The 16162-nt window shown below is 50.4% G+C and overlaps 1 protein-coding gene across 9 annotated transcripts in view; it reads left to right on the plus strand.

Annotated features, from left to right (window-relative positions):
- mast2 (microtubule associated serine/threonine kinase 2) overlaps positions 1-13791 on the plus strand; it is a 130840-nt gene extending 117049 nt beyond the window's left edge. For all 9 annotated transcript variants that reach the window (XM_027290103.1, XM_027290104.1, XM_027290105.1 and 6 more), the window contains 21 exons: positions 745-846; positions 2675-2807; positions 2920-2987; positions 3084-3187; positions 3276-3484; positions 3568-3706; positions 3794-3926; positions 4017-4182; positions 5145-5246; positions 5460-5582; positions 5679-5788; positions 5892-6046; positions 6141-6283; positions 6368-6547; positions 6635-6895; positions 6977-7203; positions 7428-7550; positions 7753-7889; positions 7978-8165; positions 8253-8806; positions 8967-13791. In XM_027290103.1, the coding sequence (XP_027145904.1) occupies positions 745-846; positions 2675-2807; positions 2920-2987; positions 3084-3187; positions 3276-3484; positions 3568-3706; positions 3794-3926; positions 4017-4182; positions 5145-5246; positions 5460-5582; positions 5679-5788; positions 5892-6046; positions 6141-6283; positions 6368-6547; positions 6635-6895; positions 6977-7203; positions 7428-7550; positions 7753-7889; positions 7978-8165; positions 8253-8806; positions 8967-10496 (4887 nt within the window). In that variant the 3' untranslated portion in view covers positions 10497-13791. The remainder of the gene's footprint in view (positions 1-744; positions 847-2674; positions 2808-2919; positions 2988-3083; positions 3188-3275; positions 3485-3567; positions 3707-3793; positions 3927-4016; positions 4183-5144; positions 5247-5459; positions 5583-5678; positions 5789-5891; positions 6047-6140; positions 6284-6367; positions 6548-6634; positions 6896-6976; positions 7204-7427; positions 7551-7752; positions 7890-7977; positions 8166-8252; positions 8807-8966) is intronic.
- Positions 13792-16162: the final 2371 nt, after the last annotated feature.

Genomic DNA, 16162 nt, shown 5'->3' on the forward strand with positions numbered 1-16162 from the left:
TTACCGTTATAAATAATTCAGGGTGGGGGGGTCCAGACCTCCTGGGCCTGCTTCGTCTGTCAGCGCGGCTCCATGAGGCAACGAGCTGCCCGAGCTTTGTTTATGAACCAGCAGCTCTGTTAGCATGTCACACACACACACACACATTATAAATACATACATACATTCATAAATACATACATACACCCCTGAGAATATAACATGTTTGACTGTGCGTGGTTTGTAATTGTTCCAGCTCACACACACCCACACACACACACACACACACACACCTCATTTCTTTCCGGGGATCAGTGTTTGCTGCAGACGCGTGTGCAGTCAGTTACAGTGGATTTCGGGGTAAATTGCTCTGTCTCCACGCTGACAGACATTTCACGGTGGATCTCGGGAGCGAGGCGGAGGTCGCTCTGATTTAGATTACCTCTCAGGTGTCACCGCAGGAAGGACTCCGTCCTCCGCCCGTCCTCAAACTGCTCGTTCTGCTTTGTTTGTGAAGGACAAACACAGAGTGAGACGTTTTCTGCAGACATTCAAGGTCAAAGAAGATTTCACATCATAAATTATTGAAAATCTAATTAGGAATAATGAAGAGGTTTTATTACGACGGATCAGACAGAAGCAGATGCATTAAAAACTCATTTACGGATGAAAATCTTCCCTCTCATCTGAAAATAAACATTAAACATGTTCCTCTAATGTTCCTCTAATGTTCCTCTAACGTTCCTCCTTTGTTCTGTTGTCCAGGCTCACGAGCGCTCGGAGAGCGTCGAGGTAACCTTCGTCACGCAACTGGTCAAGAAGCTGATGATCATCATCGCCCGGCCGGCGCGGCTTCTGGAGTGTCTGGTGAGATCATCGTCTGAGCAGCTGAAGTTCAAAGTTTTATTGAGCCTGACTCCTTTTTACTTCATTTTAATCATCTGAGACAAGAAATTCAGTAAATGTAGTGTAAGTACATTTACTCAAATACTGGGAACATCACAGGAGGTCTGTGCGTTATATGAACATTTACTCACTTTATAAATCTACTGTGCTGCATTTCAGCATCAGCTGGAGTTCATAATACACAAACTTTAATCATCTCATGAAATATAATCCATTCAAACTCAAATTTAATATTTATTTATGATATTTCTGTAGATGACAGTTCTTGTTTTGTCTAAAATCAATCCTACCCCTTGCGTCTCATGTTTTGTCTCAAAGACAAATCGTTTTTTCAAACCTATCGTCAAGGAGCAAAGACGTGTATGTTCAAAAATCAGATCAATAACATAAAAATCAGCCAAGAATGTTTTTATCTCTGCACAGCTCCACTGCAGATTATTAGTTTCTGTTTTCTACTGATTTTATTTATAAAATAGAAACACACACACACACACTCAGAGGTGACAAGAAAATACAGAGGCACACACACACACACTCAGAGGTGACAAGAAAATACAGAGGAAGCTCCTAACAGACAGAAAACATGTGAGACGTGTTTGTATGTTTCCATCGCGTGTCGTGTTGATCCATAAAGCGTTCTGATTTCCTCGGTCACACACTGCATTCTTGACGTTTTAGTCGCTGTGCTGCTGTGATGTGAATTAGCGTCCGTTTAAACGATGGCTGTGAAAACACGAGCAGCATTAACTGGAACGACTTCTTCATATTGTGCAGCTCGACTCCACGCATGCTTAATAAACACTTTACAGCTTCCTGTTCCCCAGTGCCAAATGGGTCAACCACAGCAATTCATTTATGGACTTCCTCTGAGAATTTTAAATCGGCCTAATGCGAACACACACACACACACACACATGAACACACACGTCTGAATTACAGACTCTCCTCCATCCTCCGCTCGGAGACGAACACCTCTGGGGTCAAATCAGACCTCATGTGAGCCTGAAATGAGTCGAGGAGCAGCAGAGAAAAGATGAAGACTGATTGAGGAAAGAACAAGTGGAAGGAAGACAGAGGGGTAATTGGAGGGGCAACAGGGAGGGAGAAGGAGAGGGGAGCAAGGAGGCGAGGCTGCTCCACGTTCACACCGGTGGTTTTGACTAATCACACGCAGCTGAAGCTGTGACAGCGTACGGGACAGGTTTTATAAATGGAAGCACACGGATAGAAGAGGGGGTGTTTACATGTGTGAGGAGGACAGGAGGAGGTGCAGTGTGTATGTCAGAGGAGTTTATTATCCAATCAGAGGGCTGCTTGGTGTTATGTGTCGTCTTGGAGGTTCACAGACAGAAAATCAAAAACCTTCAAATCTCTGACTGAAGTTTATTTTCCTTTTATTCAGTCAGCTGTTAAGACGTCATCAGCCCGTCCTCCTGTCACGATAAAAATAACAGCTTCAAATTAAATGATTCGTTCAGAAATGAAAATGAATTGAAGAGTTGTTTGTTGGATTATTCCACATTTCACAGCTTGAAGCTGAAATCTGTAAATGTTTCAGATGTTCCTCTGTCAGTCTGTGAATGTAAAATACTTCAGTTAAATTATGGAGTCGTATTATGACACTGAAAATCTGAGTGACGAAAATAAACTTGAATCAAAAAGTAACACGCGATGCAAAACTGACATTTATTAAATTGTCCTTCCTTCCTTTCCTCCTTCCTTCCTTCCTTCCTTCCCTCCTTCCTTCCCTCCTTCCTTCCTTCCCTCCTTCCTTCCTGTCCTGCTGCAGGAGTTTGATCCTGAGGAGTTCTACCACTTGTTGGAAGCAGCAGAGGGCCATGCCAAGGAGGGTCAGGGCATCAAGTCCGACATCCCCCGATACATCATCAGCCAGCTGGGCCTCACCAGGGACCCCCTGGAGGGTAAAACGCCGTCCTTCAATCATTTGACTTCTTTCGATTTATTTCATTTCATTTATTGAGCAGTGAGAACACGTGAACATGTTCTTTAACTGATGTTTGTCTCTCTGTACAGAAATGGCCCAGCTGAGCAGTTATGACAGCGGGAACCCAGAAACCCCGGAGACTGATGACTCCGTGGATGTGAGAACATAATTCATTATTCATGAGCATGATTAATGAAGTGTTGTCTGTCATTATATAATATAATTGATCATGAACGTTGTGTGTGTGTTTCAGAGTCGAGGTACGACCGTCCCTGCAGCTCCACCGCAGACTAAAACCAAAACACCTCGAGAGGAAGACTTCGAGAACATCAAGCTCATCAGTAACGGAGCCTACGGGTGAGCCGACAGTCACGTCACTCATTTTAATAAGACACAAACTGTGAGAGTGTTGAATTAAAGTGACTCTTTCCTTCCTCCCGTGCAGCGCCGTGTTTCTGGTGCGTCACAAAGAGACCCGGCAGCGTTTCGCCATGAAGAAGATCAACAAGCAGAACCTGATCCTGAGGAATCAGATCCAACAGGCCTTCGTGGAGCGAGACATCCTGACGTTTGCAGAGAACCCGTTCGTCGTCTCCATGTTCTGTTCTTTCGAGACCAGGAGACACCTCTGCATGGTGATGGAGTACGTGGAGGGTAAGATGAGCGTCATTAGAGTTAAAGTTTATTCGGATTAGTACTCGTGGGGTTGTGTTTAATGTGGAGGCGGTGCTCTGCAGGTGGAGACTGCGCCACGCTGCTGAAGAATATCGGAGCTCTGCCGGTCGACATGGCTCGTATGTACTTTGCAGAGACCGTCCTCGCGTTAGAGTATCTGCACAACTACGGCATCGTGCACAGAGACCTGAAACCTGACAAGTAAGACAAACACATTTTATCACGTGTACACAGATACTCGGTGTTTGACGGTTCTACTGAAACATAATTTGATATTCTGTCCTGCAGTCTTCTCATCACGTCCATGGGACACATTAAGCTGACAGACTTCGGCCTCTCAAAGATTGGTTTGATGAGTCTGACCACAAACTTGTATGAAGGACACATCGAGAAAGACACGAGAGAGTTCCTCGACAAACAGGTACGCGCTCTCTGTGTGCCTCGATCATATCTTATCATTAAGAAGTGTCGTTGTTTCGTGTTCGAAGCTGATCTTCTGACGACTCTCCAGGTGTGCGGCACTCCGGAGTACATCGCCCCCGAGGTGATTCTGCGTCAGGGCTACGGGAAGCCGGTGGACTGGTGGGCGATGGGAGTCATCCTGTATGAGTTCTTGGTGGGCTGCGCCCCGTTCTTCGGAGACACACCGGAGGAACTGTTCGGTCAGGTGATCAGTGGTGAGTGGCAGCTCTGACAGATCACAGCGTGAGACATCAGGGCCAGAGACAAAGCGGTTATATCAGCTGCGTGGCAGTTTCATATGAACTGCATGTTCACTCCATAAAACATCACTCTGCAGTCAGAGAGTCAGGAGAGGTCGACTCCAACAATCGAGCATGATGACCCAGACCAGTCCATGTCAAAACGGTCGGCCAGCACAGATCTAAACCACTAATTTGTTATTTAACGAAGGTGAACGCACCCCAAACTGCTGCTGTATTTTAAAAGTACACACATACATCTGCACACAGGAAGCAGCTCTGTGCTTCCATGATTTTCACAGAAGTTTATATCAGTTCTGAAATCCTCGTTTGTTTTCATGACACGCGGCAGACTAAAGTATGAAGACTGAAGTTACAGAATACATTCATGTTGTTCTGGGTGAACTTGAAGAGAGCAGCACTCGGACGTGGACACACAGAGACGTTGACTCAGTTGTGATTCCTCTCCTTTGATGAAAGGTCGAGTCAATGATCATAAACTCGTATCGATCCCTGCATGTCTCTTTTATGACTCTGTGCTGATGAAGACCTGAAGGCTGTGGCTCGCTGTGCTGTCAGTGTTTTTATCTGTTTGTCAGCGTGTCGCACAAGAACAGTAACACAAACTGTGTCAGCTACTCGCAGCTAGTGACGACACAAATACTTCAGTAGATATCTTTAAAGATTCTTTCGTCAATAACATAAAACGACAAGTTTCATCTCTTCGTGTCTCTCAGCTCCTGTTTTGTTTTTGTCATGAACGTGTTCTTACAGTCTGTAAATATGAGATGTGTCTCCGTCTTTTTGAAGCTGTCTCTTGTAGAAATGTTCAAATCTGAAGAGAGACAGTGAATGTTTGACTCCTGTTATTCAAATCAAATATCCGAACAAACAAAGTGTGTGTGCTCACGCTGTGCTGGTGTGTTTTGTTGTGTTAGATGAGATCATGTGGCCGGAGGAGGATGAAGCTCTGCCCCAGGAGGCTCAAGACCTGATCTCCAAACTGCTGAGACAAAATCCTCTGGAGAGACTGGGCACAGGTAACAGACAGAGAGACAGACGAAAGACATGCGAGACACAGACCAGAGACAGGGACGAGGTTTTTAAGAATGCAGTTGTACTTGCTGAAGAGTTTTCGTCCTTGTGTGTGTCAGTTTGTACGTTAGCTGGTTAAATCTGACACCGTAGTTCCTCTCGGTTCCTTCTCTTCTCACCCCCGCTGTTCTCCACCCTCTCCGCCTTCGTCTCCACAGGAAGTGCCTTTGAGGTGAAGCAGCACTCGTTCTTCACAGAGCTGGACTGGAACAGCCTGCTGAGGCAGAAGGCCGAGTTCATTCCCCAACTGGAGTCTGAAGACGACACCAGCTACTTTGACAGTGAGTCTCCGACTGCTGATCCAAATCTGTCTCTCTGACAGTCGTCAACATACAACCTAATGACTGTGTGTGTGTGTGTGTGTGTGTGTGTGTCAGCTCGCTCTGACCGGTACCACCACATAGACTCAGAAGAAGAAGACGACACCAATGACGAAGAACACGTGGAGATCCGACAGTTCTCCTCCTGCTCGCCTCGTTTCAGCAAGGTACACCGACGCATCCACAGATTTCTGTGAAGGCTTCAGGTGGATCTCGTCTGGATTCACTAAAACCTGAAATGTTTCCTCCCGTATGACTCATGGCGTGCAGGTGTACAGCAGCATGGAGCGTCTGTCTCTGCACGAGGAGAAGAGGACTCCTCCACCCACCAAACGCAGCCTCAGTGAGGAGGGAGGAGATCGAATCGACAGCCTGAGCGGGCTCAAGTCCAGAGATCGGTCCTGGCTCGTGGGATCTCCAGAGATGTGAGTTCTTCTCCTCCGTAGCTCAGGCTGAGTCTCCTGATGTTTGATGTGTCGTTCATGTTTCTCACCTCCTCTCTAACTTCACTTCCTTCAGCCTGCGGAAGCGTCTTTCTGTGTCCGAGTCATCTCACACGGAGAGCGACTCCAGTCCACCGCTGACGGTCCGGAGGCGCTGCTGTTCAGCCATCATCGAGATGCCTCGCTTTGCCATCTCCTCGGAGGAAGAGGGAGGTCAAGGTAAAACCCTGAAGTTCACTGTCAGGAGGAAACTCTTTGATTTCCTGTAACTTGGACACTGACTCTGTGTCGTCGTCCTCTCAGGTGCGGCAGGAAGTCGTAAGAGTCCCAGCCTGTTGGGTCCGAGTGCGGTGAGGGGTCCACGGAGTGACGAGCTGCCTCTCGCCATCCCAGAGCTCCCAGTGGAGAGAGAGCTGAAGCTTGACGAGTCTCCCACCACACCGAGCTCCACCTCCAGCCAGCTGAGCAGGGCGACGCTGACACGTCAGTACAAACACACGCAGAGCTGTCTCGTCTTTTTAATCTGGGTTCTAGCTGTTACATCTGTCTTCTGTTTTATCGACCCTGCAGCCGGTAGTTCAGGTGACGTGTCCGACCGTGGGTCCAGAGGTAACGGCAGTAACGGCGGCGCCAGCGGAGCGGCTAAAGTCGCGGCAGACAGCGACTCTCCATTGACTCCGAGAGCCATCAGCGACCTGGCGGCTCGCAGGGCTCGCCATCGGCTGCTGTCCGGAGACACAGACAAACACGCGGCGACGCCGAGCTCCAGGCCGCTCAACAAGGTCATCAAGTCTGCGTCCGCCACCACGCTGTCGCTGATGATCCCTGCAGGTCAGCGAGCTCGACCCGGAGAAACTTCTGCTGAACGAAAGTTTAACATGATGAGGTAACATTTCATATCCGTGTTCTCAGACCACCACGGAGCGTCTCCATTGGCCAGCCCGATGTCGCCTCACTCACTCTCGTCCAATCCATCGTCACGGGACTCCTCCCCGAGCCGCGACCTGTCCCCGGCCGTGAGCAACGTCAAGCCCGCCATCGTGATCCACCGAGCGGGCAAGAAGTACGGCTTCACCCTGAGGGCCATCCGAGTGTACATGGGAGACTCTGACATCTACACTGTGCACCACATGGTGTGGGTGAGTTCAACATCACCAAGATCATTTAATTAGTTTAGACAGGAAGCGCCTCGGAGAAGAGTCACAAACGTTTCCATAACACCGGTGTTCAGATCAGATGGATGTTGGTGTAGCTGCAGTGAGCTTCTTGTTGTTGACAGAAGATGGCAGTAAACAACAACAGAAGAGCCTGAAAGGTTTGAACACATCTTCATCTCTTCTTCTTCCTCTCTGCTCGCCTTCAGCACGTGGAGGAGGGCGGTCCGGCCCACGAGGCGGGGCTCAGAGAGGGAGACCTGATCACCCACGTCAACGGAGAGCCGGTTCACGGGCTGGTTCACACAGAGGTGGTGGAGCTGATCCTGAAGGTACAGAACACACACACACAAATGGTTTAACCTCTTCCACTCCGACAGAAGCCAACAACCTCGGCTCAGATCACAGTTTTAGAGCTCGATTCATGTCAGTTTGTCCAAAGGTTTGGTTAATTAAGAGGACAAAGAGCTCCCATGACCTCTGACCTCGAGAAAAACATTCAAATCCACTACATCTCTCACCTGTCGTCCTCAGAGCGGTGCCAAAGTTTCCATCTCTGCCACGCCGTTTGAAAACACGTCCATCAAAGTCGGCCCCGCCCGAAAGACGGGTCACAAATCCAAGATGGCGAGACGCAACAAGAAGACCAAGACCAAGGAGGGACAGGACAGGTGGGACACACCTGTGTGACATCAAACTGTGTGTGTGTGTGTGTGTTTAACGTGAACGCTCACTGTCGTCGTGTGTTTTGTCTCGCAGTAAGAAGAGGACGTCTCTGTTCAGGAAGATCACCAAGCAGGCGTCTCTCCTCCACACCAGCCGCAGTCTGTCCTCCCTGAACCGCTCCCTGTCTTCAGGCGAGAGCGGCCCCGGGTCACCCACGCACAACCTGTCACCGCGGAGCCCGACGCAGGGCTACAGGTCCACGCCGGACTCCACCCACTCAGGTGAGACACAAACACTCACCTGTGTTGTGATCATGACGTTCAGAGGACATGATGTATTATTAATGTCCTCCCTCTCTCCCCCCTCAGTTGGTGGAAACTCGTCTCAGAGCAGCTCTCCCAGCTCCAGCGTCCCAAACTCCCCAGCGAGCTCCGGCCACATCCGGCCCAGTTCCCTGCACGGCCTCGCCCCGAAGCTCCAGCGCCAGTACCGCTCGCCCCGACGCAAATCTGCCGGCAACATCCCCCTCTCCCCTCTGGCTCGCACACCCTCGCCCACACCTCAGAGCAGCTCGCCTCAGCGCTCGCCCTCCCCGCTGCCCAGCCACGCTCTGGGACACGCCGCGGTGGGTCAGTCGTTCCCGGTGAAGCTCCACTCCTCCCCTCCTCTGGTGAGGCAGATATCCCGGCCTAAGAGCGCCGAGCCTCCGCGCTCTCCGCTCCTCAAGAGGGTGCAGTCGGCCGAGAAACTGGCCTCCTCCCTCTCTAGCTCCCCCTCGTCTCCCGCCGGGGTGGCTGCGGTGGGGGAGAAGAAGCTGGCGGTGGGAGCGTCTGTGGGGAGCCGCAAACACAGCCTGGACATCTCACACTCCGAGTTTAAGAAGGAGATTCTGCAGAGAGAGCCGAGTCTACAGAGTCTGCAGGTACGAGTTCATCGAGCAGACAACCTTAACAGTTAGAAATGTTTCTGTAGCGTTGACAGAACGTTCCAAAACAAACATATTATCAGTGTGAAGTAAAGTAAAGCTCCCTGCGCTGTCCCTTTAAGAAATATGTCATTGGCATGTCTTTATTCACTTTCAGGAGTCGGCCAGCGAGGGTCTGCTGTCCTCAGCGGGCCGCGGCGTGGAGAAGGGCAGCCTGCAGAAACACTCCTCCTCATCCAGGAAGTTGGGGCGTCAGGAAGGGGACGGCGGCCTTGGCGCCGTGTCCGGCTCGCTGGGCCTGGCCCCCGGGAAGAGCAAGCTGAAGGACAAACTGTCCGCCATCCGTCAGGACCGGGCCGAGCGGAGGGAATCGCTGCAGAAACAAGACGCCATCCACGAGGTCGATTCGTCCGAGGACGAGACGGACGAGGGCTCAGAGGACAGCCAGGACGGACGCAGGGGGCCGACCTTCACCCCTCCTCCCCTGCTGAGGCCCACCACTGTGAGAACGGGCCCCGGAGGCACCCTGCCGTCCCTCTGCCTCTCCCCCTGCACCCCTCATGCCACGTTCTCCCACACGGGACCCTCGCAGGCTGGCCGGCCCGCTCCCTCGCACACCCTCGCCTCCGTCACAGAGGCGAAGCCCGGACAGAGCGCCTCTGCTCAGGGAGTAAAAGACGCAAGGTCGTCCTCCGCCGCAGAAGACAGCACAAGACAAGACAGGAAGATTCTGGGGCCGAGCAGTACCACCAAACCCACTCAGGGCCCCCTTCCCTTCTCCACCCCAGGCAGTGCATTCATCTCAGTCAGCAAGGACACTTTCCTCAAGCCGAGTCCGCCACAAGACTCAAAGACTCTCAGGGGGAAGACCGCACCATCAGAGCCCAGGGCAGAGGTCCGAACCCTGGACATCCCTAAAACCACAGTCCCTTCAACCACGATCACTACCACAGAGTCCAGAACCACAACCACTACCACAGACTGCCGAACCTCTGACAGCCCAGAGACGCCCCGCTCCTCCTGCTCCTCTCCCGGCATCCCCAAGGAGAAGAAGGAGGCCGACAACCGGAGACTTTGTGCTGCAGCTGCTGCCGCCGGGTCGTCATCCTCCACCTCTGGATCGAGCTCCAGCTCCACCTCCCCAGTTCCGTCTCTTGAGAGTGGCATGGACAAAGTCGTGTCCCAGCTTGCAACAGTTGCTAAAAGTGTCCTTGGCCCAGTCAAGCTTGGCACCTCTGTAGACAAGAGCCAGAAGGACCAGAAGCCATCCAGAGGTGGCACCCCAGAGGTCCCAACACCTGACCCCCTTTCATTTGCTTCTAAACAGCTCCCGACCCCTCCGTCACCTCACCTGATGGAGTCCACCACCCGACAGAAAACTGTTGCTTCGGCCAAACCCTCGACGCAGAAAGACTGTGCAGCTCTGCCGCCACCGCCATCCTGCAAAGACGTCCCAGAAAGATCCACGTCAGGGTCCGCTGCCACGTCTGCACCTGCACACCGACCCGGTCCATCTACCGCTCAGCCTGCCCTCAACACGACCGCCAGCTCCTCTGCAACATCTGAGCCACAACGCAAGAGGTCCGGACCCCAGACGACAACTGCCGCCGCCGCCTCCACCACCGCCAGCACCAACGCCGTGTCCGCCTCCTCGCAACAAGACAAAACAACCAGCAAGAAGACGTAGCAGCAGAAACAAACTGATCACACCACTCAGTGCTGGCTTTGGGTTTCACTCACAAACTGCATGTTAGTAACTTCGCACTAATCAGAGAGTTTTGACAGAGCGGTCAGAGCGAGACAGATGTTTCATTCCAGCTGTTCTGAGCTGCTCATGTTCTTGTGAGTTCTTTTAGTGTCCCGACTCTTCGGTTCCGCTTTCTTTCTCTTCGGGGCTGAAAATAAAGAGCTCGGCGGTCCGGACCTTTTTAAAAACACGCGTCTCGCTCGAGAACTTCTCGTGCCGCCTCATCACTTCACCTCGACGTTTGGTGGCAGAGTCTACAGGCGCATTCCTCCAGCAGATTTAGGACGCGCCTTCGCCAACAGCGTCGCCACCCGTGACCGGAGAAAGAAAGTACCTCAGCAGGAAAGTGCAGCGGCGTCTGTTTAGCAGCCTGTTTAAATGCATTACGTGTTCGTAATGGGGCTGAATCTGCACCGTCAACGTGCGCTCAGCAGCCAGATAACCGGGCCAAATTAAATTCTGCTCTCGCTGAAGTCCCTGGTGATCCGACACTGCAGGTCTGCAGGACGGGTGGATGTTTTCCCCCGAGCGCCGACTCCAGGCACGACTCAGCGGTTTAAAGAGATTCCCGGGAATGTCGGAGCCGGATTAGATTAGTTTGTGCTGATTTACAGAGTCTGCACTCTGTTCACACGCCTGCACCGACATCAACTCCTCAGTTTATGGAACCTTCCAAAGTTTCAGGCAAACTATCAGGAGAGATGTAACTCACGATGTGAGCGGAGATACTTTATGGTCAGACTGATTCAGACGCTCTTTATCCCAAACTCACATTTGAAGACGTACCCGACGTTATCGGCTTCATCTCAATCCAAACTGAGCGCGCTCAGACCGACTGTCGGACCGCCGGCTCTTTATTCGCAGCCCCACGCTCGGCCTCTCGTTTTATTTTTGGTATCTGGACCAACGTGCTGTGTTTGTTTGTTTCATCTAATCCTGTAAAGTTATCACACTTTACTTTGTGTGTGTGTGTGTGTGTGTGTGTGTGTGTGTGTGTGTGAGGGAGAGAGTGTGTGTTTATCTGTGCATGGTTATCTGTGTGTATATATAAGAATATTTAAAGTTCTGTTGTGCATCAGTTTTATACCCAGTGTGTGTGTGTGTGTGTGTGTGTGTGTGTGTGTGTGTGTGTGTGTGTGTCACTAAGAGGAGAAGCCGGCCGAGACGTTCGACCTCTGACCTCTTCAGTCAGCCTGACGTTTGTTTGGTTTTCTGGACGTTCTCGTCACGTCTCTGATTCCTACTGTACTCTCTGTTTTAAACGTTTTCTTTTGGTTTGTTTCACGTTTTTTTTAGCGTCACATTTCAGATTTGACTTACATGAGCGCACGGCGTGTGTGTGTGTGTGTGCGCGTGTGTGTGTGTGTGTGTGTGTGTGTGTGTGTGTGTGTGTGTGTGAGGTCCTGTCGTGACTTTAAGGTGAACTAAACCTCCTTCAGTGTTCGTGTCTTCACTGATCTCAGTTTAAAGGACACTGACGCTGACTGTGGCAATCTGTGTTATGTTTACATGTCTCTTTGTTTCTTTGCCGATGGAACTGGTCGCCTGCAGCAGTCAGACCTCCTCTCGTGTTCAGGCGACTCCTCGTCACGATGTGCTGCGTGTTCGTGTTTTAGCTGATGAAGACACGTACGCCAGAATCATTTCCGCTCTCGTGTGCAGACGTGTTGAAAAGTTTCTGTGGGACGGAGTTTAAAGCTGCTTCTGTCTGCGGCTGCGTCGGACTTGAACAGATTTAGTTTAGTCGATTAAGTGACCACATTGGATGTTTAGCATACACACAGCGCGGCGTCACCGGGAAAATGACAGCTCAGAGACAGAAGAGGTAAATAAAGAAACATCCTGAGCTGATCAGTCTGATCTGAGCGAGCACGGACAGAGTCATGAGCAAGTTTCAGAAGTTCTCTGACGGTCTCTGACGGATCGCGTGTCTGTCCTGGATTCACTAAAATGTTCTCAGACCTGAAACTGAGTCAACAAAAGAGATTCAAGAGATTTCAAACTCACAGAATCAGGATTTCATACCAAAGATCTAGAAACTCAAATATTGTCTGAAGTCGATCAAACATCTGGATCCAAACATTTGGATCAGTCCGTCTCCGATCTGATTAAAGATTCGTGACAGACGAGTTCATTAAATCCTGAAATTTAAAGTTTGGATCTTTAGTCTCGTTCAGCTCTGATCCATCTGCTCGTCGTCCCGTTAGTGCTACAGCTGCCTCACACACACACACACACACACACACACACACACACATAGATCAATACAAGTGCCATCGAATCTAACGGTGCCACTTTCTAATGTGTGTGTGAGAGTGTGTGTATAAACACACACTCTCACACACACACCTTCTCCCCAGTGTAAAAATGATGGTCCAGCCATCTGCTGGAGAGTGAAGCGAGTGTCAGCTTCCCTGGTGGAGTCATTAATCTCAGACCACACACACACACACACACACACACACACACACACACACACACACACACACACACACAGGGTCAGCTCGGCCAACACAAACACACCCGGCTCCCTCAGGCTCCTCCGTCCCGTCCCGGTCCGCTCGCTCAGTCGGGTCAGCAGTTCTTCTGTGTTGGCAGTTTGTTCGCCCTCCAGCCTGTGTTTACCCATCATGCACCACTTCTGCTGCTGCTCTGTGGCCGAGGCACGCACACACACACACACACACACACACACATACACACACACACACACACACCGCTCATTAGGAACTGTAATCAGTCTGAAAGTCGGGGTGTGAGGCGACACAGCGCTCGCTGATTCTTCTCACGTGTTCGACGTCCTTCGTGTTGAAGCCAGGTAACGTCAGGACACGTTTCTGTCCTCGCCTGGTTTCAGATCTCGAGTTTTGTCCCCGCCGAGCTCCCGTACGCCTCTGACTCTGAGCTCTGTCCGTGAGGCACATAGACGATCCACACACGTGACTTTGGGTATGACGAGGTCCGCGGCGAAGCCTTATGACCACTAACGAACACGTCACGTGAGGCTGAACGTTCTGGCGTGCTGCTCGTTCGGGCCCTCCAGACGGGGGCGCTGTTTGTCTTTAAAGAGTGACGAAGAGGAGGAGGAGGAAGGTTGAGCTGCTCGAGGAAGATGTTAGAGAGAAATCAAACATTGCTAGAGTAAAACCAGTGCAATATCTTTTTATTTTTTATCGTGGTAAAGCATGTTGTTGTCGATCTTACCTTACAACAATAATAAAGTTTTTTTTATGAACGTTTCAGTGTCGCTGTTTGTTTCATCATCACATCATAAATATACGACATCATGCTGTTCACATTAAGCCTGAACATCAGGTCCAATCATAAATCATAACACGCCTCAGGCTGCTGATAAAAAACAGCAGCTCACTTTATTTCATTATTTTGGTCGTCACGTGATAAATAATAATCCACGAACACGTCACGACACAAAAACATTTCAGATATTTACTGTAGAAATTCATCGTAAAGTTTCCGAACACACGAGCTACAACACGCTGTGGAAAGTTACAAAGTCACCGAGTTCAAGTGTCACGTAACCATCATCGGTTAACAACAGTGGGACCGTGTGGAGGACTGAGCGGGTCACGGAGACTTTCTGCTCCAAATTCAGTTTTAGCAAAGTGCTTTTCAAAAAAATTCAGAGTTTTATCTTTTTTTTATCTTAGCGTTTCTTTTACTAGAGGAGGTCTCTCTGAACTTCTTGCAGCACAGACTGAAGTCAGACTCAGATGCTGCTCTCGTTTTGCCCAAATTTAACATATTGTACCAACAGGTGCTGAATAATGTGGAGACTGTTTTTTACAGCATGGTCGAGTTTAAAGATTCTCAGGTTCTTAACACAAATCGAGCTCCTTGTTTGTGCTTCACTGCCAACGACTGTCAGGAGTCTGAAACATTCTGAAACATTCTGAAACTTTCCTCCACAGAACATGAACCGTCCAGAGCTGCTTCAGAAAAGAAACATTTATAATCTTTGTTAGTCAAACTCGTGAAGCTGAAATTCAAAGAGTGATAAAATAAACTAAAATAAAACAGAGCAGCTGTTTGACCTTTGACCTCGTGTCTCACTGAGACGTTCGATCTGTCTGATGGAACGTTAGATCAGTTTTAAAGTCAAACTTTTATTTTATTTAAGTAGTTAAATAATAAAACTTAGAGACAGACATATTTTGCACAGTGGACTCATGCCAGGTTCATGTCAGCATCTGATTCTCGGTCATTTGTCCTCATCTCGTCCTGATGTCCTTCCAGAGAGCGAGCGGGAAAGTGGCCGTAAATTCTGAGTAAACTCGTCTTCTCTGCAGTTCTGCGTGTTATCAGTAAAGTGTCTCTGTCTCCTCAGTGAAGCTGTGAGACACCGAGCCTCCTAATGGGGCTTCAAATGGGCCGATCAGCTGCTGTGTGTGTGCGAGCGCCGTCTCTGCGGGAGACTTCAGGCGTCTTAATGGTCTTCAGAGAGCTTCAGCGCGGCTCGCCGTGCACTTACGGAGGGGGTAATGGTTAATCTGTGCCGGGCCGCCGGGCCTCCAGGAAGAAATGACGGTAAAGATGGAGCTCCATTAGCTTTCCTCAACGCCTGTACAGCTTCTCACTAAAGTGCCTCACTCTCCCACCAATGGACCGCTGAGGTCAGAGGTCGCACCGCCTGATTTAAACACCACCTACCGCTGCATTCTGGGATAATTGGGTCCCTCTCCCCCCCCAGTCTCCATCCCTTCCATCCATCCAGGAGTCCGCGGGGAGCTGTCAGAGCAGAGGAGGAGAGTGAAGGGCCTCTCTCCGTCTGCACTGGGGGTCCTGGGGGGATGGAGGTACACATGGTGGTGGTGCGGAGCTCTGACAGCAGGCGAACAGCCGTCCTACACACATACATGAGGAAAAAAGCCGTGCAGGAGCAGTGACAGGCAGGCAGGCAGGGTGATGAATTGCCGGCTTCGCCTCGCTCTGACACGGCTCTACATGACCGGGCAAATTCATTCCAGGCTGGAGAGGAGAGAGGAGAGGAGAGGAGGGGGGAGGAGGGAGGAAGCATCGAGGGAGTGAGAAGGGCGGACGGGGAAAACGAGACCCAAATATATGGACTTCCTGTGTTTGGGCCCGGCCACATGCCATCAGTCAAACTAAGAAAGTGAAGCCGTCAGACTGAGAAAGAACGACCGCGACCTGAAAACCACCACGACACGACACGCTGGTCATCCACGTTAACTAGTCTGTGGATTCAAAATCAGACCTTTAACCATCTGCTGCTCCAACAGTCAGTCCCACATTTACTCTTTTCTCTTCTTAGCTTCCTCCGTCAGCGTCCTCTTCACTCTCTTCTCCTCTGCCATCATGTCCATAGAAGCTGCTCAGCCTGGTTACATCTCCAGTTCTGACACGACACTGTCTCCTCCTCTTCTTCTTCCCAGCGGTCCAAACTCTAACACTCCCCCGGCGCTCTGAGCTCACAGTCCGAGCAGCCCGGCTAACAAACTGAGCTAACGGCAGCTGTGGGGTGTGTCAGTATGTAAATGAGTTCATGCATGAGCAGGTGAGCAGATTATTGCAGAGATATTTCCAAACACTCAGACGAACATGAAGGTGTTTCATGGATTTTCATGTTT

The sequence above is a fragment of the Larimichthys crocea genome, chromosome XVII (genome assembly GCF_000972845.2).
Source record: "Larimichthys crocea isolate SSNF chromosome XVII, L_crocea_2.0, whole genome shotgun sequence".
Taxonomy (NCBI): Eukaryota; Metazoa; Chordata; class Actinopteri; family Sciaenidae; genus Larimichthys; species Larimichthys crocea.